This window comes from Dipodomys merriami, unplaced genomic scaffold (genome assembly GCF_024711535.1).
Source record: "Dipodomys merriami isolate MVZ:Mamm:240054 unplaced genomic scaffold, mDipMer1.0.p SCAF_2, whole genome shotgun sequence".
Classification (NCBI taxonomy): Eukaryota; Metazoa; Chordata; class Mammalia; order Rodentia; family Heteromyidae; genus Dipodomys; species Dipodomys merriami.
In genome coordinates this window covers 50606920-50630124 of record NW_027203381.1, presented here as the reverse complement: position 1 = coordinate 50630124, position 23205 = coordinate 50606920, and the positions used below count along the sequence as shown (strand labels likewise).

At 45.9% G+C, this 23205-nt stretch overlaps 1 protein-coding gene across 1 annotated transcript; it reads left to right on the top strand.

Moving 5' to 3' along the window:
* The first annotated feature begins 2411 nt into the window (after nt 1-2411).
* On the top strand, nt 2412-21097 carry Prelid3a (PRELI domain containing 3A). Its single transcript, XM_070028673.1, has 7 exons — nt 2412-2490; nt 10755-10923; nt 11508-11597; nt 16058-16128; nt 16241-16343; nt 18608-18692; nt 20090-21097. The coding sequence occupies exons 1-6, from the start codon at nt 2459-2461 to the stop codon at nt 18659-18661; spliced, it is 519 nt and encodes a 172-aa protein (XP_069884774.1). The 5' UTR covers nt 2412-2458; the 3' UTR covers nt 18662-18692; nt 20090-21097.
* Nucleotides 21098-23205: the final 2108 nt, after the last annotated feature.

The window sequence follows — 23205 nt, the reverse complement described above, 5'->3', positions numbered from 1 at the left end:
GAGACAAACCAGACCAAGACAGGGTTCTGATCAAGGTCTGTTTATTGAACTTACAAGCAGGCGTATATACTATAAATAAATGAGGAAGTGGTTGCAACATATTGGTAACACAGTTTTTTGCAAAAAAAAAAAAAAGGAATGCAGGTGGGTGGGGTAAGTAAAAGATCAGTATCTATCTTTATGATCAATCTAAGCCACAGGGAGGTCTGTTACAAAATTCCTTAATCGATATGTTATGAGCTGACAATTGGCTTTGTGGTTAAGCAATAACTCTAGCAAATGATAGCTTTAGGAAAAGTTTTACAGTGGTCTCCAGCATACCTGAATGATCACAAACAAGACCATACTAAAGCTACCAGCACAACTATGTTTATTGCAGCATTATTTACCATAGCTAAGATATGGAACCAACCTAGATGCCCCTCAGTAGATGAATGGATCAAGAAAATGTGGTATATATACACAATGGAATTCTATGCCTCCATCAGAAAGAATGACATTGCCCCATTTGTTAGGAAATGGAAAGACTTGGAAAAAATTATATTAAGTGAAGTAAGCCAGGCCGAAAGAAACATAGGTCCCATGGTTTCCCTTATTTGCAATAATTAGTATATGTCTGAGACAAGCAGAAATGGTCAGATAAGTTGATGTTAGGTGAAATGAAGATAAGAACTCAAATATTTTTTCTTTCTATTGTTTCTAACATATTTATAAGATGATTTCTTTGTTGCTTTGTTTGTCCCTCCCCACAGTATAACCCCTGTTTTCACTGTATTAGATGTTGGTATAAAATGTGGAGGGGAAGGGAAAAAACAAATTGTTTAAATAGGAATACAGGTGGACCCATTGCAACAATGAGATGTACAAGACCTTTTGTCGAAAAACGAACTTTACAAGGGGGGGGGTGCTGAGAGAGCAGGGATGGAAAGGGGAAACAAAGGAGGAGGCAACAATGCTTGATAAGAAATGTACTCATTACCTTGCTCATGTAATTGAAACCCCTCTGTATGGTATTTTCACAACAAAAAAAAACTTACTAATAAAACAACAACCAAAAAAAAAAAAAAAAAACAGCAATCCTATCTCCCTCTCCCAGGGTTGGGAGAGGTTGGAACCCAATATTCCAGGAAGTGCCAGACTTCAGTTTGCAGAACTGCCACCTGTCCTGAAGATATAAATTTATTTCTCTTTTAGCTAAAAACAATTAGTAAACAATCAGCCATTCTAATCACTAGGTGAATTGAGGATATACTCTGGGATTAATGCTGTTGTCACTTCCTGGAGGATGATTTATTGTTGTTTAATAATTTTCTTATTAGCATAAATTAATTGTACAAAGGTGCTCTATTTTGATCATTCCAACATGCACACAGTGTACTTTAATCAAATTTACCTCATTCTCTCCTTTATCCTCCACTTTAACAATTTTTGACGAATTCATTCTCATAGACAAGATTACTGACAATTCATGGTAAATACACATCTAAAGATAAAGTGATTTTTTTTCCCTAGGGAGGGAGAATCTCCTCTCCCTCTGGGCCTGGGAACTGTGGCTGAGCTCTTCAGCTCAAGGCTAGTATAATACCACTTAAACCACAGCACCACTTCCGGTTTTCTGGTGGTTAATTGGAGATAAGAAGAGTCCCTGCCTGGGCTGGCTTTGAACCGTGATCCTCTGACCTCAGCCTCCTGAGTAGCTAGGATTACAGGCGTGAGCCACTGGCGCCCAGCTCCTCTTCCCCTTTCTTAGAGGATTTACTTTAGACAACTTGTAATTGCAAATTGTGGGTTTTGTTATGCTATTTTCATATGACATATGTTTCTTTAATATCAGAAACATGTATTATCTAATGCCATTGTAAATAATACTTCAATATATATTTTAAATACTAAAACGAATCGTATTATGTAAACAACGATTTATCAAAATTAATAGAATGTATAAGATTGTCCCCTCCCTCTGCATTCATAGTTTACGTGGAGAACGTGTATGCAATGGACAGCATCTTCCTAGCATCTCATAAAAGGGAGAGATTTCTTTCTTTCCTTACAGTCCCCTCAGCGGATTGTGTACGATCCCATCACATTTGGGTTTCTTGTTTATGCAACACTCAGACTTCTTTCTCCTTCACTCTAGTGGAGAGGTTTTATTTGGGGGTGGGAGAGGGAAGTTTTCCATCATACTCCTCCAACAGTAGAAACACGGGTGTTAGGAAAGGGGTTGGGGGGAATTTGCAGCCTTTGCAGCAGGCGCGGCCAGGTCCGCGCGCGCCACTGCAGCGACTCAGGTCAGCTGGGTACCACCAGCGGCCTGGAGCATCCGCATCCCGGAGAGGGGGCGGTGTCGCGCAAGCCACGCCCCCCGGCACTCGCCCCGCCCCTCCCAGAGCGCAGCAGCTGGGAGTGCAGCCGGCGTCCGGGACGCCTAATCCGCGCGCTGCCTTGGGTGACTGAGGAGATGAAGATCTGGAGCTCGGAGCACGTGTTCGGGTGAGACTGGCTGCAGGCTGCGGGTTGCGGTGGGATTTGCACCTACGCCACCGGGAAAGGCCGTCCGAAGACTGCGGCCTCCGCATCCTGGAGACAGACTGGCGCTACCCATTCGAGGGCTGTTGCTAAGCGGAGCCCCGCGGAGCATGCCCGCTGCTGGGTCGGGCGCGGCCGCGAGGCTGCAGGGCTGGGGGCTGGCGGGGCGGTCCGGCGGGCGGGGGCGGCGGCGGCGGCTTCTCCGTGCGCGCAGGACTCGCCCGGGTCCCACGCAGGCCTGATCCGCGCTGCTGCGCACGCTCCGCGGTGAGGCGAGGGGGTCCCAGGCCCGGGAGAGGCCTTGCAGAAGCAGTTACCCTTTTTGATGAGATTATGCTGTGCAGGAGCCTTAAACAAGCATGAAGTAGGATTCCTGGAGGTCCCCAGAGGGCCTGAGTTGGAAGATAGAGAGATGGGAAGACGGCATTTGGGAGCCCTTGTCACTGAGCTCAATTGCAGGCCTGGATGCCTCCAAAACCCAGAGAACAGCTTAAACATGCCTTTCTGACCTAAGTGGTATCTTCCAAAGAATCACTGATCTGAAATCATTCTTTAAGAATGGGGGAGGGGGGAGGCTGGGAAGGTGGCTCAGTGGTAGAGTGCTTGCCTTGCATGCATGAGACCCTGGGTTCGATTCCTCAGCACTACATAAGCAGAAAAAGCTGGAAGTGGTGTTATGGCTCAAGTGGAAAAAGCTGGAAGTGGTGTTATGGCTCAAGTGGTTGAGTGCTAGCCTTGAGCTCAAGAGTTGAGGGTCAGCGCCCAGGTCGAGTTCAGGGCCCCACAACTGACAAAAAAGAAAAGAGAGAGAGAGAGAGAGAGAGAGAGAGAGAGAGAGAGAGAGAGAGAGAGAGAGAGAGAGAGAGAGAGAGAGAGAGAATACACCTGTGCATGTGCGCAGGTCCTGGGGCTTGAACTCGGACTAGATGCACTTCTTGAGCTTATTTGCACAAGGTTAGGGCTCTGCTACTTGAGACACAACCACACTTCAGGCCTTTTGGTAATCCTCAGATCTCATCCTCCTGAGTAGCTAGGATTACAGGTGTGAGCCACCAGCGCACGACTTACTCCTTAATATCTTTGAAATGTAAAAGAACAAAGAATTTTAAATTCCCTGATTGTACTCCTTGGGGCGGAATGGGGGTGGGGAGGTGGGGGTGGGTGGGAATTCTGCTCGTCATGCAGATCATAATCTTTTGACTTTTTAAAATGGAACATCATAATAAAAATTAACCAGCTGGTTTCAGAATCTCCCAGAGTGTTTTGTGGAATCTTGATTAGATCTATGTCTGTCTGTCTGTCTGCCTGTCTATCTGTCTATCTATCTATTATAGTTGGTAGCTTTCCTAGGATGTTCTCTTAGGAATAATACATAGCTTATTCCTTCTGGGTGCAGAAAACTGTTTTGTTTGTTTGTTTTCATCAGTCCTGGGGCTTGAACTCAAGGCCTGTACACTGTCCCTGAGCTTCTTTTACTCAAGGCTAGCACTCTACCACTTGAACCACAGTGCCACTTCTGGCTTGTTCTGTTTAAGTGGTACTGAGGAATGGAACCCAGAGCTTAATGCATGCTAAGCAAGCACTCTACCACATTCCCAGCCTGCGGAGAAGTTTTTTTTGTTGTTGTTGTTAGTCATGGGGTTTGAACTCTGGGCCTGGGTGCTGTCCCTGAGCTCTTCAGCTCAAGGCAAGCACTCTACCACTTGAGCCACAGCTCCATTTAGGATGGCACCACTTAGGTTTTCTGGTGGTTTATTGGAGATAAATTTCATGGACTTTCCTGCCCAAGCTGGCTTTGAACCGTGATCCTCAGATTTCAGCCTTCTGAATAGCTAGGATTACAGGCATGAGCCACTGGCGCCCGGCCTGCAGAGAAGTTTTAAAGTCAGTGAATTTAGGGATACAGAGTCCTGGGGCACAGTTTTCTCCAGGACCAGTTGAGAACTGCATTAGCAGTGAAGTGTTGGCTGATGATAATCAGCTGTGAAGTCACTTCTGATACTTCAGTTTTTTGTTTTTGTGTTTTGTTTTGTTTTGAAGTACAGGGTTTTGAAGTCAGAGAGTTGCTCAAGTCATATACCCAGCCTTTTTTTTTTGCTTTAGTTGCTTTTCATATGGCTTCTGGCACTTTAGAGCAGGGCTGGCTTCAGATAGAAGTCCTCCAACTGACAGCCTCCCTTGTAGCTAGTGTCACAGGTTTGATCCGTCTTGCCCAGATGTATTGGTTGTGATGGCATCTGTCCTCTAATCTCAGTCTTTCTCATCTCTGTTTCTCTAGTGGCTGGGATTGCAAGTGTGAGCCATTGTACCCAGCCAGCTGTTAATACTTGTGGTAATTTTTGCAGCTACAATCCACTTATTATTTAAGCTTTATTGAAGAATAAGTTATATGCCACTCAACTATCTATAATGTAAGTGACCTGTTTAAAAGTGTACAATTGTGGATATATTTACAGAAAATTTTAGTTTCTAGTAGATTGTGAATGTCAGCATAATTTGAACACTCCTATCATGCCTTCTACCCCAACCTCATTCTGCTTTCCCTTTCTGTTGATTTGCCTTTTCTAGATATTCATATAAATATAATCATACAATATGTGGTGTTTTGTGTCTGGCTTATTTTGTTTAGCATCATTATTTTTGGGAGGGGTGGTTGCCCGTGTTATAGCATGTGTTGGTACTTGGTTCCTTAAATCATTTGCTTTCTGCCCCTGACACCCTGCAGTGCCTGACACGTAGTAAATGCTCAGAAAGGGGCAAAGATAGGTCACATGGAGACCAAATGCCCTTCCAAAAGAAGCATGCTGGAAGGTCATGTCCACTCAAGGAAGTAGGGCTATGGGAGGAGATGGGACTAGTGCCAGCTCATCTGGCCAAGAGCAAGAAAGAGAGATGAATTAATATCACAGGGAGGAGTGGAAGTGCCCACTCCCCCACTTAACATTCTGTGCCTTTTCTCTACCCAAAGGCAGCTAAGATGACAAATTTGATGGGCATCTTTCCAAAGGTTCAGGTGCTAGAGGTGCACAGGACTCCATTTATGGACACCTGTGTGTCCACATATAACATGTAATTTGGTTTGCTTTTCTGAAATAGAAATGAGTGACATCATCTTGCCTCTTCTCAGTAGTGTGCTTTTGAGATCTGTCCATAAATAGATACCTAAAGGTACAGGTATTGATGGATTATACCAGCTGGGTAATACTCCTTTGTGTGAATGGAGACAGTATGTCCTTTTTCTTACAAGCATATTGTAGTGGTTAGCCCTGTGTATATTTCTGCTTCATGTAAGGGCTGTGATGATTATTCTTGATTGTCAACTTGATTGAATTGAGAGATGCTAGGAGATTAGTAAAGCTACCTCTGGATGCTGTGAGGGCATTTCCAGATATTAGATCCCCAAGGCTCTTGCCTAACCAATGGCTTGATCCATTCATGGATTCAGAATTTAAAAAGACCATTGATAGGGGGTGGAATTTGGGAAGGTGGAGCCTGGTTGGAAGTAGTGGACAGTAAGGGTGTATTTTTGATGGGTATATGTTATCTCTGGCTAACTAACACAAGAAGCCAATTAGACCAGCAGATATTAAGTTGCTCAGCTCTTGGAAAATATTGAGGACCCAAATAGTTTTTGTCTGTGTTGATTTTATCTATCATATTAGAGCCAGATGTGATTACAGCCCAGCACTTGGGAGGCTGAGGTAGGGGACTATGAGTTTAAGGCCAGCATAGGCTACTTAGGGAGATCCTGTTTCAAATATATAAGTGGATAAATAATATTAGAAGTTGCAGTTAAAAATTAAAATATTTTCTTTTGTAGTACTATGTATGAACTCAAAGCCTCACACTTGCTAGGTAGGTCCTTTACCACTTGAGCCACACCCAAAAATATTTATTGTATCATTACAATGAATAATAAGCCTATTCTATGTACCTCATATTTTAAAATAAAATCGGTTTTCCAAAATTAGAAACTGGCCCCTGTGTGTGTGTGTGTGTGTGTGTGTGTGTGTGTGTGTGTGTGCGCGTGCGCGCGCGTGTGCGTACGCATGCGTGAGCGTGCGCGTGCATATTGGTACTGGGACTTGAAGCCAGGGCCTGTGCACTGTCCCTTAGCTTTTTTGCTGGACTGGTGCTCTACCACTTGAGCCACAGCCCTACGTTTAACTTTTTGGTGGTTAATTGAAGATGTACAGGAGTCTCATGGACTTTTCTACCCAGGCAGCTTTGAACTGTGATCCTCAGATCTCAGCCTCCTGAATAGCTAGGATTACAGGGTTGAGCCACAGCACCCAGTTGAAGATTGGCCCTTTGAAAATAATATCTGTGGTCTATAGAAGGAGATTCCACTCTCTGCCTGGACAGCCCCTGTTTGGCTGTATGTTGTCTGGATAAACCTAGCCTCATGCAGGCATGTAATTGATTTTTTTTTTTTTGGGTCCGGTCATGGGGCCTGATCTCTGGGCCTGGGCGCTGTACCTCAGCTCTTCAGCTCAAGCGAGCGCTCTACCACTTGAGCCACAGTGCCACTTCTGGCTTTTTTTTTTTTTTTTGCTTATATGGTGTGAAGAATCGAACCTAGGGCCTCAGGCATGCAAGGCAAGCGCTCTACCACTGAGCCACCTTCCCAGCCCGCAGATATGTAATTGGAAAGGTAGAAATATTTTACTGTCATAAGTATTGTTATTGTGTAAAAAAAAACACCGATAGTTTCTTTTTTTTTAAATTTAATTTAATTTTATTTGTGAACATACTGTACAGAGGAGTTACAATTACGTGGGCAGGATAATGCGTACATTTCTTACCAAGTATTGCAGCCTCCTCCTTTGTTTACCCTTCACATCCCTTCCTAGCCTCCCCCCTCCCCCCCAATCCCAATCCTTCTCCTTCCCCCCCCTTTCCCCCCCCCGATAGTTTCTTAAAAATGAATTGCAATGTAAAACGAAGAGAAAAACTAGCTCTGCATTCAAACCTATTGGCTTTGGTAAGTGCTCTCTAAGGGTGAGTAGTAGCATCTTGTACTGCCTGTTTGAAGCCCCATGTTTACCCTGTTTGCTGTATGGGGTAGTTGTCATAATTGTGCAATGAGTAAAAGTTTTCTAAAATTCCAGTTTTCACTTGAAAGCTCAGATTTGATCTTTAGCAACAAATACTACCAGTTGTTTACTTCGAATCGACAGGCTCATGTCATGAATTGTCCAGCAAATGTCTGCTACATCCCCAAGTTAGAACAGCAGTTAGTGTGCTGGTCTTCCAAGTATCAGGTGCCAGCTGGTGGAGACAACAGTAAGTTGGACCAGCAACCTGAGCAGTGGTCCAGTGCCCACAGATAGCCAGGGAACTTGTTCTGCTGACGAAGTGTTTTTGGCGCACTTCCTGTCCTGGCAGAGAATAGCAAAGACAAAAGTGCTCAGAGGTCAAGTGGTACTAAATTAATCATCTTATCATTTCATCACAGTCCTAAGAGAGTCCACCACACTCCACACTCTCCTTGTGTAAGACTCTGCATTGGTGAGGAATAGTGACCAGGCTGAGGTTTGGAATCTGGCCTTTGCTGCTGGGGAGGTTCCAGAACTTTCTCTCCATTACTTTGCTGCATCAATGTAAATATGGATACTGGAGAAGGGCCAGTAATGTCTTGATGGCACTGTGATAGTTACCATCTAAAAGAATCCAGTGTCCCCTGCGGCTCATTCTCTAAGGGCCACTAGAGGTAGGATATAGTTGAACCTTTTATCTGTGGCTGCCTACTTTAACATAACAAAACTTTTTTGTGCTATTACTGGGGCTTGAACTTGGGCACTGTCCCTTAGCTTTTTCACTCAAGGCTGGAACTCTACTACTTGAGCCACAGCTTCACTTCTAGCTTTTTGGTGGTTAATTGTAGATAAGAGTCTCACGGACTTTCCTGCATGGGTTGGCTTCAAACCTTGATTTCTCAGGTCTCAGCCTCTTGAGTAGCTAGGATTAAAGGAGTGAGCTGCCAGGTGCTTCAAAACAAAACTTTCTATAATGAAAATCTTAGCGAGCTGATGGGCTGGGAAGGTGGCTCAGTGGTAGAGTGCTTGCTTTGCATGCCTGAGGCCTTGGGTTCGATTCCTCAGCACCACATAAGCAAAAAAAAAAGCCGGAAGTGGCACTGTGGCTCAAGTGGTAGAGCGCTAGCCTTGAGCTGAAGAGCTGAGGGACAGCGCCCAGGCCCAGAGTTCAGGCCCCACGACTGGACCTCCCCCTCCAAAAAAAAATGGAGAGCTGAGAGTCTAGGATGTCTTTAGTTGGTTTCCCCTGGGTCCTTTTTCCTGGGTGAGTTCAGGCGAATTTTAGACAGCACAGAATTTCCTCCTACAGAGTACTGACACTCTGGCTGTGGTGAATGAGGGCCTTTTCTTGTTCCTTTCCACCCCTTAGCATACAAGTGGAGTTCACCCTCCACCTTCCTTGGATTGTGCCATGAAAAACTTTAACATGTGTGGAGTACATACAAAGATACAGCTGTATATTGGAGCCTTCCCAGGCCCCCTTCCTTTTTGGGACAGGATTCAGATGTTACTGTTTTCTCAGTGTGCAGTGGGATTTTTGAGAATTATCTCCAATAATTTCTAGTCTGCCTAAATTTGGCAGTGACAATGTAGAACTCAGGGTCTGGGTACTATCTCTGAGCACTCTCTACCATCTGAACCACAGCTCCACATTGGCTTTTTTCTGGTTCCTTGGAGATTAAGAGCCTCTCAAACTCCCTGTCTGGAAAAACTTTGAACCAAGATCCTCGGATCTCAGTTTCCTGAGTAACTAGTATTAACAATTGTGAGCCATGGGTGCCTGGTAGATGTGTCTATGTAGGAGCTCAGTGGCTTCTGGAGCAGAGCATCGTGAGGGAGGAAAGGCTGTTTGTTGAAAGCAATGGACAACTGTATGACTGGCATGGACAGGAGATGAACTAGGAGAAAAGGTGTTCACCCACTTAGCCCAGGGTTAAGGGCTAGAAATTGTGTCCTGCAGGGTTACTGGGGAAGATTTCGGACCCTCAGGGACTCTCACAGGATCTGGGGATGTAGGGCTGGAAGTCTAGAAGTGTCATTGATTGTAGTGAGCTGGTGACACCTACACCATCTCTGTTCCTGCAGTCTCACTGTCCTAGATAGGTGGGTCCTGAAGAAATCAAGATGTTTGTATGGATGGAAGAAGCGTGGTTGATGGAATTATGATTAGTGGTTGTCTTTGGAGAGTGGAGATACTTTAAATATTCTCTAAATTTCGAACTGCTTTTATCATGCACCAGTTAGAAGACTGAACAAAGCATAGGGGCTCTTCAACTTTCAATAACGTCACATCCTGATAAACCCCAAGCAGGTGGAGAATGTGATCAGTGAAAATGCATCAGTGTATGTAACCATACAGACCACTACAGCTGGCCTGGCACAGCTGGCCTGGCACACCTTAGATGAGCTCAGAAGTAGCGTTAGCCTGCATTTGTGTAAACCCTTGAACACAAGCTCCCTCCCTTTTTTTTGCAGGTACTGGGGCTCCAACTCCAGTCCTTGCATTCCTACTAGCTCTAGCCACAACCCCACTTCTGGCTTTTTGCTAGTTAATTGGAGACAAGAGTCCTTGAGATGCCCGGGCTAGAGTCAAGCTGGGATTCTCAGCTCTCAGCCTCTTGAGCAGCTAGGATTATAGGCACAGGGCTACCAGTGCCTGGTTGAAAAGCCCATTTTATAATAGCTATCCTGAGTCCATAAGCATGGCCTATCCTGGTTATTTACTGAATCCTGTACTGAACGTGAGAAGCAGGATGACTGTAGATTATGCATTTGCACCACCATAAAGTAGAAAGATCTTGAATCTTGGTAAGTGGAGGATGGTGTGCAGCTGATTCTCCATCGTACTGAGTAGCTGGGAGAAGCCATCTTGTATAGGTGGCATCAGGTGGTCAAGTAGGACAGCCAGCAGGAAGTCAGGGTCCAGCCAGTGCTCCCAGCAGGAGGCCTGGCAGAGGCTTGGCACATGCAGGCATGTTGGTTTCCCATGAGGCACAGGGCCCTGCACCAGAGATGAGGACCAAGGCCCTCCTGCCAAGAAGCCCCCACAGAATGGTTCTGTGTCCTGTGGACAGGGGAGGTGCGGGAAGGACAAAGGGCTAGGGAGGCAGGTGGGATGGGGTCACCTCTATTAGATGGAATCTTCCTGTCCTCCAAGCATCTGATTGTGGATATTGTTCCTCTCACCAGCCACCCATGGGACACGGTCATCAAGGCAGCCATGCGGAAGTACCCGAACCCCATGAACCCTTGTGTGGTGGGTGTGGACGTGCTGGAGCGCGGTGTGGATGGAAGCGGGCGCCTGCACAGCTTGCGCCTGCTCAGCACTGAGTGGGGGTTGCCCATGCTCGCACGAGCGGTGAGCACCCCATACCTTACCCTCCCTTCTCCTGGTGCCCCCTCTCTGCAGCCCTCCCCTGTATCCAGTGCTCCCCCTGCCCCCTGCCTCCCCGTGTCTATCCCCCCCTGCATCCCTCATACCCTTTACTCCCTTCTCAATGTTTCTCCCGGTGAGGCCTATCTGCTCTCATCTGACCACTCTGGCCTGCCCTTCCTTGTTCCTGGAGCTCGCTCACAGGTCCTGAATCAGGGCCTGGACAGGATGTAGTCTGACTCATCCCTCCCATGGGGTGCTCCTGGCCACACCTCAGGAGCCTCACCTTTCACCCTGTTTGATTTTGATCTTTTTTTTTTTTTCCTGTATCTGTCACCCAAGGGAGTGGGGTATGCTGGGTAGACTTTTTTCTCTTCTGTCCATTTCTTTACCCCATCTTCACAGCACTTGTTGACTAAGTGAATTCATTAGTAAGTGGAATTTTTTTATCTCCTCATCAGCCAAAATTTATTTTTTTATTTTTATTTTTTTATTGTGAAAATACTGTACAGAGGGGAGTAAGTAGAATTTATAACATGCTACTACGCAAGTTTTGTTTTGTGTTTTAGATTTTGGGAACCAGTAGGACTTCGACATACGTCGAAGAGCGCTCTGTTGTGGACCCTGCAGAAAAGAAAATGGAGCTTTGTTCCACCAATGTAAGCAATGGCCTAAGCTGGAAAAGGTGCTGACACATGAATAATGGCTTCATTGAGTTTATCTTCAGCCTGCCTCTGGTCTTAACTGATGGATTATTTTTATTAAGAAAAGTGAATTTATTTAGTGGTATTTTGTGTTTTTCTCCAAGTATAAGTGGAGACAATTCAGATGAATAACTAAGTTGTGCTGTCCTATTGTGTAGCTGGTGACCATCGATAATGATACCCTATTGTGTATTGAAAGAACTAGAAGAGACAGGCCACTAGGAGTCTGTCTGTAGTCCTAGCTATTCAGGAGGCTGAGATCTAAGGATCGTGGCACAAAGCCAACCTGGACAAGAGTCTGTGAGACGCTTAGCTCCAGTTAACCAGCAGAAAGGTGGAAGTGGAGGTGTGACTCAAGTGGTAAAGCTAAGAGGAAGTGCCCAGGCCCTGAATTCAAGCCTCAGTACTGGCAAAAATTACAAAAAAAGGTTTTGAATGTTTTCCCCATAGACATAAGTTTGAGAACCATTTATCCTTATTTGAACATCATTCAGTTATACATGCATTGAAACATTGCCATCTCTCATAGATAAGTACAGTTTTATGTCAGTAGAACAAGAAGCAATGAAACAAAAATGCACATAAGGATGAATTGTTACAAAGTGAATATACCGTGTAAGCAGTGGTGAGCAGCCTCTTGATGCATCTAACCACTGTCCCAACCATAAAGATGAATGTTGGTATTATTTATTTATTTGTTTGTTGGCAAGGGTCACACTAGGGCATGCAGGCTGGCCCATGTACCTCCCTCCTCAGCCTCCTTAGTCCCAGCATCTCAGCTGGGACTACTGCCATGTTCCACCATACCCAGCCTATGATCATTTTTACAGCCATTTACCCCTCCCTTTTTCTTGCATATCTCTTAATTTAAATAAATATATATCCTATGCATATATAAAGCATAGTGGTACACGGTATATGTATAGTGATATATATGTGTGTACATATAATGTCTACATGAGCATGTATGTATATATGTATGTATGTGTATATGTATGTGTAATATATATATTATATATATATGGGGTAGAGTTTAGTGGCAGACTGCTTGCTGAGCATTGGCTAGGTCCCAGGGTTTAATTCCCAGTACTTCCAAAAAGAAAGAAAGAAAGAAAGAAAGAAAGAAAGAAAGAAAGAAAGAAAGAAAGAAAGAAAGAAAGAAAGAAAGAAAGAAAGAAAGGTGTTAGTCTAATGCAGATACAAAGAGTATATGGTAAGAAGTGCCTAGACTAGAAAAATGGGGTTTATTTTTGTGCTATGGATAAAACCTAGGGTCTTGCATGTGCTAGGCAAGCATTCCACCATGGAGCTAAACTTGCAGCCTCTTGGGACATGGTTTATTTCATGAAGTATGAAATACTCACAAGCTGGATGTCCATGGTGTTTGCCTGTAATCCTAGCTACTCAGGTGGCTGAGATCTGAGGATTGAAGTTCAAAGCCAGCCCAGGCAGACAAATCCTTGAGACTGTCTCCAATTAACCAGTAAAAAGCCTAAAGTGGAGCGGTGATTCAAGTAATAGAGCACCAGCCTTGAGTAAAAAAGGCTACGCAAGAGTACAAGGCTCTGAGTTCAAACCCTAAGTATCAGCGCACACATGTAAAAATATTACTTTCAGCAAACTTAGAAATGGGTCTCCAGGTGAAATTCTAACATGGTACCTGTACAAGGTAACTTTCCTTCCTCACAGACCCCTCTTCTGGCCGACCTGCCTTGTTCTCCACATCATGACATTGTTTATTGGTCTTACCAATAGTATCATGCACTCATCATGTGCAGACCTTGAGCTGCTATAGGGAATACAGGACTAAGAAAAGCTCCTGTTCTCTCTGGGTATCGTGTCATGGATAGACATCAAGCCAGCCTGTGCCAGTGGAGGCATGTAAACTGTCAGGGCTGGGAGAGAACCACAGACAGAAACTAACAAGAAGACTGGGGTTTCCCATTCAGACTAGCAGGCCTCTCACGCATTAGCACAACTAAGCCAGGGCAGGCAGAGTCTGGTGGCTGGAGCAGACAGGGGCAATACTCAGGAGGGACAGGGTGGCAGGCACAGAAGATAGTGGAGATACCAGGAAAGTTCCCAATCTTCTCAGCATTTTCTGGGAGCCCATGTTTGAAACAAACAAGGTTTGTTTCAAACCTTGCTGCTCTGGTACTTGCAATTTCTCCTCTGTCCCTTAAGAATATCAGTGGTACATTTGGACTTTTAGGAGGCTGTGGGGACCACTAGCTCAAAGCCTGTCACCTCTACTGTTCTTCTATTCCCATTGAAAGCTGGCAGCACTTTTACAGAAGAAAGCACAGTGTGTGCTTGGCTGCTGGACAACGAGGCTCCAGATTGCTCTCAGATAGGGCCGCTTTTCACCTATTGCTGGAACTCTACAACTTGAGCCACACCTCCATTTCCAGATTTTTGCTGTTTAACTGAGATTAGAGTCTCTTAGATTTGTCTGCCCAGGCTGCCTTCAAACCTGGATCCTCAGATCTCAGTCTCTTGAGTAGCTAGGATTACAGGCGTGAGCTAGCAGTGCCCAGCTGTGAAACTTTTTGGGTAACCCTGTGCACAGTTGGAAGAAAAGTTCCCTACTCACTACTTTCATCCGGATGGCAAGGATAGGCAGGTTGATGGTGAGAGATTGTTACAAAGCAGAAGTGCTTTTGCTACCACGGAAAGGTGATTTTGCTCTGGACTTTTTTTTTTTTTTTTGCTGGTCTTGGGGCTTGAACTCGGGGCCTGGGTACTGCCCCTGAGCTTCTTTGGCTCAAGACTAGCACTCTACTACTTGAGCCACAGCACCACTCCTGGCTTTTTCTGTGTATATGGTACTGAGGAATCGAACCCAGGGCCTCATGCATGCTAGGCAAGCACTCTACCACTGAGCCACCTTCCCAGCCCTAGACTTTTTAAAAAAAAATTTTAATGATCTTGTGTTGGAATAAGTTCTCAGAGGATAAGGTACATCATATGAAACAGTGCTACAATTCTAGAGCTTCATTTTGAAGTACTTCCATACTTCAAATGGCTACAAGTGGCCATTGACATTTAAATTAATTAGGATTAAATAAAATGTCAAAATTTTTAGTTCTTAAGTTCCTGTATTGCAGACAGTGCAGACACAGAATCAAATTACCACAGAAGATTCCAGGCTCAGTCTTGTTCTGGAGCTCCAGGTTTCTTTTTAGTTTTAGGGTGTGTGTGTGTGTGTGTGTGTGTGTGTGTGTGTGTGTGTGTGTGTGTGTGTGTGTGTGTGTGTGTGTGTGTGTGTGTGTGTGTGTGTGTGTGTGTGTGTGTGTGTGTGTGTGTGTGTGTGTGTGTGTGTGTGTGTGTGTGTGTGTGTGTGTGTGTGTGTGTGTACTGAGGCTCCCAGGTTTCTTTTTGGTTTTGGTGGTGGTGGTTGTGGTGGTGGTGGTGGTGGTGGTGGTGGTGGTGGTGGTGGTGGTGGTGGTGGTGTGTGTGTGTGTGTGTGTGTGTGTGTGTGTGTGTGTGTGTACTGAGGCTCCCAGGTTTCTTTTTGGTTTTGGTGTGGTGTGTGTGTGTGTGTGTGTGTGTGTGTGTGTGTGTGTGTGTGTATGTGTACTGAGGTTTAAACTCAGAGCCTGGGTACTGTCCCTTAGCTTATTACACTGCAAGCTTATGTTCTACCACTTGAACAAAAGCTCCACTTCTGGCTTTTTGGTGGAGACTTTCCTGCCCAGTCCGGCTTTAAACCTTAATCCTTAGGTCTTAGCCTCCTAAGTAGCTAGAATTACAGGCATGAGCTGGAGCTCCAAGTTTTAACAGAAAACATAAAGCGGACAGGAAGTTGGATAGTTAGGGGGAAGTAGAACTTGAGTCTTGGCTCTATCATCTGTGTGGGTCCTGGGGTCTGCCCCATCCCACTGCGGTTGCCAGGCTCTAATTCAGGCTCACTTGGATACCAACAGAGGCCCTGTCCTGTCTACAGCTGCTGGTGGCTTTGGTGCTGTGCAGGTTCCCTGAAGGCTAGAACCTTGCTCAGTGTGGGGTGTGACAAGAGAACAGATTATTACCAGAAGTGACAACTAAATGTGGTGTCCTCAGACACAGTATGGTGGGAACCTTGGGTACCTAAAAGTCTCCTGTGGGATGTGAGGGTGATCTGTCTGTGACATCTGTCACGCCATTGATCGCCAGGGTTGATTCGGCTGATCTGGCTGTGCATCCCTCCCAAAGCTGCGCACTCGATCGAAAAGGACCACCATCCCTGATAGAGGAGGACCGGTCTTCGGTCAAGGGCATACGAGTAGCTGCGCTCCCCCTGCTAGAACCTCCAAACAAGCTCTCAAGTCTCCCGTGCTGTTCTGGGTTTGGAAGAATATGGGCAGATGGTTTGGGGAGAAATGCGAGAAATAGAATCCCAAACCAATGTTTGTTGTTGCTTTTTGTTTTTCAAGATCACACTCACAAATCTGGTGTCAGTGAACGAGAGGTTGGTGTATACCCCTCATCCTGAGAACCCTGAAAAGTGAGTGGTCTCACCTTGGTTGGGATACGTTAACAGCCAGGGCAAGGCTGGGTGGACTGGAGACCCCATCTCTCAGGGCTGGTCAGCCTCTTGACTCTTGCCTGTTCTGCAGGACTGTGCTTACCCAGGAAGCCATCATCACAGTGAAGGGGATCAGCCTTGGGAGCTACCTGGAAAGTCTAGTGGCCAACACGATATCATGCAATGCAAGGAAGGTATGTCCCTCTGTGCCAGGCCCTGCATGTTAGTATACAAGTGATGTCAGGTTTGGAGCCAGGAGGCCTTTAGAGTACTGGGATCTTCTTCATCGCATTTCCTGTACTTGCCCTCCAGATAGGTGGTTTAGAAAAGACTGGCTAGGATCTGAGGGGAACAGCGCCTGTCATGCCAAGGGAGCTGTGGAGCTCCTCTCCTTAGTTGGGAAAGTGTAGGGTGAATCTAGAGTGTAAACAAGGAACCAGTACTTCAGAGAGCCCCAAATTGAGGGCACAGTGCAAGCAAACAGCTTTAGCACTGTAGACAAGGTATTCAGGCTTGTAGCTGTTTCCTGGGTAGTAGTCAGAAAGTGCCTTTGGCCGGACCCTCAAGTTTGAGCCTCCCTGGAGTCAGCTGCCAACATCACATCTCTTTCTGAGAATGAGTTTGTATGCATGTGCATGTGTGCATGTGTGTTTGCTGATACTAGACCTTTGAACTCAGGGCCTGGGCACTGTCCCTTAGCTTTTTTGTTCAAGGCTAGTACTCCACCACCTGAGCCACACATATCTCCATTTCTGGCTTTTCGCTGGTTATTTGGAGATCAGAGCCTCACAGACTTTTCCTGCCTTGCTGGCTCAGATCTCAGCCTCTTGAGTAGCTAGGGTTATAGATGTGAGTCACTGGTGCCTGGCTAGGAATGAGCTGGAGGGTATCTTTGGTTCTCCCTTTAGGAAAAGCGGTAGAGATTGCTCAGACCATCTAGCCATGTTCCCCTCCAGCAGATTGAAGGAAAGAGCTTGAATGTCTGGAAAGAAGGTCTCAAGTTCAAGGTGAATCTCCTTTTCAGAGGAGGACCTTAGCTCTTCATCTCAGCTCTCCTTAGGGGCTTACACCCTGCCCTTGTTTGTCCTTCCCAACCCTGGCTCATCCATCTGCATTTTTGAGATGGTGGGGTGATACCTAGGACTGTCCTTCCTTTCATCTTGTGCTTAAAACACCAATATAGCCAGGTGCTGGTGGCTCACACTTGTAATGCCAGCTTTCTCAGGAGGCTGAGATCTGAGGATTGATGTTCAAAGCCATACCAGGCAGAAAAGACAATGAGATTCCAACTCCAGTTGACCAGCAAAAAGCCAGAAGTGGCGTGCTAGCCTTAAACAAAAAAAGCTAAAAGCACTGAGTGCTAGCCTTAAACAAAAAAGCTAAAAGCACTAAGGCCCTGAGTTCAAGCCTCAGTACCAGTAAAACATGCCCCCCCCCCAAAAAAAAACCCCACGATGATTAGAAAGCCACATACATATGGCTACATTTAGCAACAAACGGAAGGGCCAGTCTACCTAGCTTTTAGAAAACTCCAGATTTGAGAAATAACATGCAGTAGTTTTGCTCAGGGCCACAAGGGCCTAACACAGGGCTTTGCTGTAAGAAAGCTCGCTGGGCCAGAGCTGGACGCATGTTGTTGTTTCCCCACCGACAGAGTCCCAGAGTATTTGCTGTAATAAGATATTATAGGGAGGCTAAAGCCACTTGAGACCTTTCATAAGGAAAGTCTTGGGTAAATCCACTGGAGCCAAGTTGGCTTCTTTGATTTCACTCATGAGCAATTGCTGTGTTGAAGGCCTCTGACAGAATTGCTGTCTGTGCCTGGCAAGTGAGAGGAGCCATCTTCCTCTGGAGAGGACTAGTGGCCATGTGGGAAATGGGGGGTGGATGCCTCCATGTGGTAGCCTTGGCACTGGGATTTGGGGACATCAGGGTCATACAGGCCTCTCCTGGATGAGCTTGTGCTATTTTAGCTGTGGGGCCGCACACACCAGGTACATTGATTTGCTAACTCAGTTCTAGAGCCTCTCTCTCTCTCTTTCTCTCTCTCTCACTCTCTCTCTCACTCTGTCTTTTTCTCTCTTTCCCTCCTTCCCTCCCTTCTGTCTTTTAATGGTGCTGGTACTGGGGCTTGAGTTCAAGGCCTAGGTGCTGTCCTTAGCTTTATCACTCAAGGCTAGCACTCTACCATCTGAGCCATAGCTCCCCTTCTGGCTTTTTGACACTTAATTTGAGATAAGAGTCTCATAGATTTTTTTTCTTCTGCTCAGGTTGCCTTAGAATCTTGATCCTCAGATCTCAGCCTCTTGAGTAGCTTGGCTTCCTTAGAATTGCATGTATGAACCCGCCTTATTTATGAGCTTGGAGAGGTCACTGCAGTCTAAATCATAGGCCCATAGCTTGCCATGTTAGTGACAAGCAGAAAATGTCACAGTGCTGAAATCTTGTGTTGTTGCAGGGGTGGGCTGCTATTGAATGGATAATTGAACACTCTGAGAGTGCTGTCAGCTAACAGATGTGCACCTGCGCCTTGGGAACACACGGTAAGAACAGTATTTTTCTAATGGTGTGCATGGGGTGCCATGGTGAGAAGATGCTTAGACCATGCAATTGTCCATGTCTCCAGCCCTGTGCTTCTTAGTGTCTACCAGCTCCATCCTTGCAGTGCATACTACTGTAGGCCCTCAGCCCTAGGCTGTCTTGGGACTGGTGCATAGCACAGCTGGGAAAGAAGCTCCCATGAGTAGGTGCAGATAATGTTAAAAGCTGAGCTGATCTGAGATTTTTTTTTTTGTCAGTCATCGGGCTTGAACTCAGGGCCTTGGCGCTGTCCCTGAGTTCTTTTTTTTGTATTTTTTTTTTATTGTAAAGATACTATACAGAGGGGTTACAGTTACATGAGTAAGGTAATGAGTACATTTCCTAGCGAGCATTGTTACCTCCTCTTTGTTTTTCCCATACCATCCCTTTCCTCCCCATCTCCCTGACTCCTCCCTCCCCCATGTTGTAAAGTACATCTTTAACATAGTGTTCCCTGAGCTCTTTTGTTCAAGGCTGTCTACCACTTTGAGCCACAGCGCCACTTCTGGTTTTATGGTTGTCTCATGGACTTTCCTGCCCAGGCTGGCTTTGAACTGGCTTTGAACCTTACATCTCAGCCTCCTGAATAGCTAGGATTACAGGCATGAGCCACCAGCTGGGATTTTTTTTTCTTGCAAAATTTGCACTTTTCCTTTTTTTTTTCTTTTTCAGTTCTGAGGATTGAACCCAGATCCTCGTGCATGTAGGCAAGTGCTCTACTACTGGGCTACACACACTAGCCTGCACATATTCTTACGAAGAATGTGTGTGCTATGGGCCACTTCCTTTTCTTGGCAAAAGCCATTTGTAGAATTTCCACGAGTTTCACAGGCATTCCTTGATCCCCTGAGTCCTCAGGAACCTGACATTTGGTTGCTTGGCATTCACCTTCAGGTCACCACAGACTGAGAGGAGACAGTGTCTGTTTCCCTTGGTTTAGCGGCCGCTGCTTTCTGCCTAAGGCTCTGCTCTCTTTTAAGTCGCTGGACTGTGCTTCTGGGTCCCTTCCCCCTGCCTACTGTCCCTTTTCCCAAGCATGTGTGTGCCCACTCCTGACCCCTCACTCAGCCAGCAGTCTTTGGGGTTCCTGATGTCTTGAAGAACGCTTTTCTGATGTTGCCTAAGTCACTGAAGCTTGCCAGAGACCCTCATCTTGAGTCCAATGTGAGACTTGCCATTGGGCTTCTCACTCTTGTCATGGTCTCACCTTAATGGGAGCATGAGCTGGGGGCTTGTTGGACCATGTCTTGTCCATGTGGATTGGGGGGCAGTGGGGAGATGGCGGACATTTGATATCTCATGAGCTCTTCAGTTCTGTTTCTTCATAAACTAGGGCTAAAGTATCCCCATCTTTAATTAGATACCTCATCAGAATTCTACAAAAGGACAAGAGGAAATATGGAGAAAGAAAAGGAAGTGTGGATGTGCTTCGGGCCCAGTCTGGGAAAGGTCTGTGGAATGAGCTGGAATCTGCAGCCCATGGTGGGGTCCAGCACCAGGAATGAGGTGAAGCAGCAGCCACAGAATGCACCTCGTCCCAGGCCACTCCACCCTGTTCTGATCGTTCTTGATTGTTCTCGATTGTTCTTGTGCCTTTGCTGATGCTCTGCTGGAAGAGACTTTGCCTGCCTCTCCTCTGTGCTTGCCGGTCAGAGCTGCCTGACTGCTGTCACCATCGCCCCTGTGAAAGGAAGTCAGGATGTCCCATGGGCGGCTCTGCCCTCTGGTGTCTAAATCCCGTGGTGAGGAAGTGGCTCCCCAGAAGCTGCAACCTCCCAGAGCTCTGCACTCTGGGTTCCAGGGCCCGGGGACTTTGTGCCAACCCCAGGTATCTTCTCTAGAGCGTGGCTCTGACAAGAGTCACCCATCTCAGGGAGTGGGCTGGGGACACAGGACCTACCTGTCCTTCTGTAGGCTGTGTAACAGCCACGCTAGCGTGTCCCTCTCCCTGCCCCCATTCTGGGACACCTCACCCTGGACCGGATGCCCAGGCAGGAGCGCGCTCTGCCAATCACCTCTCTACGTCACCTCCTGGTGGGGGTGTTATGGAGGCCTCTAAGTGTCTCCCTTGTGTTCTTAATTTGCTTCTCGTTTTATGGCATTTTGGGGACAAGAACAAATGCCTTTTCCCCCGAATGTCTTTAAATCAAAGTTGTTTAAAACAACACTAACTAAAAAAGAACAATCTATGTTTGTGGCTTAAGGTGGTGCAGGCCTCTTGAACGGTAAAGACCTCTTTCTCCTACCAATCAACTCCCCATTTTTACCAAACCTTCCAGAAGTTTTTTTTCTTTTATGTACATTGAAGTATATGTGTGTTTCTTTTTTCCTTTTCCTTCTTTCATTAAAGTGAAATGGTAGCATGCTGTATGCGCTGATTTCTAGCTGTATATCACTTGTGAACAGTAGTGATTTGCAAACATCCCTCAGCCTGTATGGTAGCTTATGCCTGTAATCTAGCTACTCAGGAGGCTGAGATCTGAGGCCCATGGCTTAAAGCCAGTATGGGCAGGGAAGTCTATGAGTCTCTTATCTGCAGTAAACCAGAAAAAACCGAAGTGCTAGAGTGCCAGCCTTGATTGCAAAAGCCAAGCAAAAGCACAAGGCCCTGAGCAAAGCCTCAGTACTGGCATAAAAACCAACAAGAAAAACACTCCCTGCCTAGTGCCTTAACCCCCCAGGATGAGGGCTGCTTGCCCACATTCACTGGGTCTGCTGCACCCTAGCGAGGAGGGGGTCAGGGTAGAATGTCAGGGTGCTCCTCTTCATGTGGCATCATTTTCTAGACCTTGTCCTTTACATTTTCACATGTGTCAAGATGGCTCTGTAACTTTACAGAAGTCACATCAGTTCTGTTCTAGAGGGACACATGGAAAGCTGGTTTTGGAAACCTTGTTCTTTTAAGAGAGGAGGGTAGCTTTCCTGATTCTCCGCAAGGGTGAGGGCATGCAGAGATCCCTGGGTATTTGTGGGAGAAGATTGCAGTTTTAGGGGATGAACAGTTGTAAAAATCAGGGACCAGGTACTTTAAACGGTTATTAGCCAAATAAAGGTAAAAATAAATACCTGAGACTGAACATGCTGGCACACTTCTGTAATCCCAGCCATAAAAATGTAGATAGAAGAATTGTAGTCTAAGGCAAACAGGAAATCCTATCCAAAAAGTAGTGATCAAACTCTCCTCTGAGGAGGAGAGTTTACTGGCAATCAGGTGGATCATGAACTTGACCCAAAAGCTGTGTCTCCTGAAGAGGAAAGGAATCCTACCCTGGCTGCCAGCCCCTCCCAGCCTTTCTAAGCTGGGTATACTGCTGTCTGAAGTTCAACAACCAGTTGTCCTGATGAATAGGAAGGGAAGAGAAGGGGAAGGAATGTACCCTGGCTGTATCTCATTCCCTTGTCTACTACTGACTGATATTTGCTAATATAAATAATAGTAAATTATTGAGACCTCTTCTTCTTCTTCTTTTTTTTTTTTTTTTTTTTTAAAAAAAAGGTCTAGGGATGTGGCTCAAGTAATAGAACATCTGTCCAAGAAAACCACAAAAAAGGCCTTCCCCCCCATCTGAATGTGTTCAGTTTCTTACTCTTCTGTGCTTTTCCCTGATAAAGAAATCATTTTTTCTCCTGGTAACCATTAAATGAAGGCAATAGCAATTTAGTGTCTTGTATAAAGTTGTTAGGTGTTGTAACTTGTGTGTCAGTTGAAAGTAGGATTAATATTCATTCCTACAACCCTATTTGGAATTCACTAGCACTAAGTAAATATTGCATGTGAGAAGTGTCAGAGAAGAGGTTAAACCTGGATGTCCAAGTTGAGAAAATAGCTGTAATAATACAGTGCTAATGATAATAGAGTGGCATAACCTCTAAACACTGCTGGTTCTGTGAATGTTCAGTGGGTTTGCTAGGGGATTGGAAGAAATAGCAACCAATGGGGCAGCCTTGTGTCTTCTGATGCTCCAGAGAAGTTTGATAAGTCCTCAAATAACAAAAATGGTGGTAGAGAAAACATAGACAAGCCTAATGTGCTGTGTGATACTATCCTGCAGAATACAATGTGTGATTAGGGTGCTCTCTCTGCTCACCTCAGGAGGTACTCAGGGCTATCCTCTCAGCAGGGTCAGGGGTGGGTGAGCAGGTACCTGAATGTAGACCTGAACCTGTTGGCTACTGCTTGTGGGAGCACATGGAACCTGAGGACCAACCTGAGACTAGAGCAGGGCCCAGCACTGACAGCACTGGCCCCACCTATCCTTTGGGGCCTGTCATCACTGCATCCTGGAGGTGTTTAGGAAAAGGCACAGGCAGGCTGTGGGTTGCTGGTTTTAAGACTGTCTTTTTTTACTGAACAGGAAACTTTCCCAGAGTTCATCCTTTCCAAGAGTCCAGGATATGAGAGAAAGACTTTCTCAAGCTGTGACTCCTCCCTCCATTTACTGACAGAAATTTCTAGTGGTTGTTTTATTTTGTTTG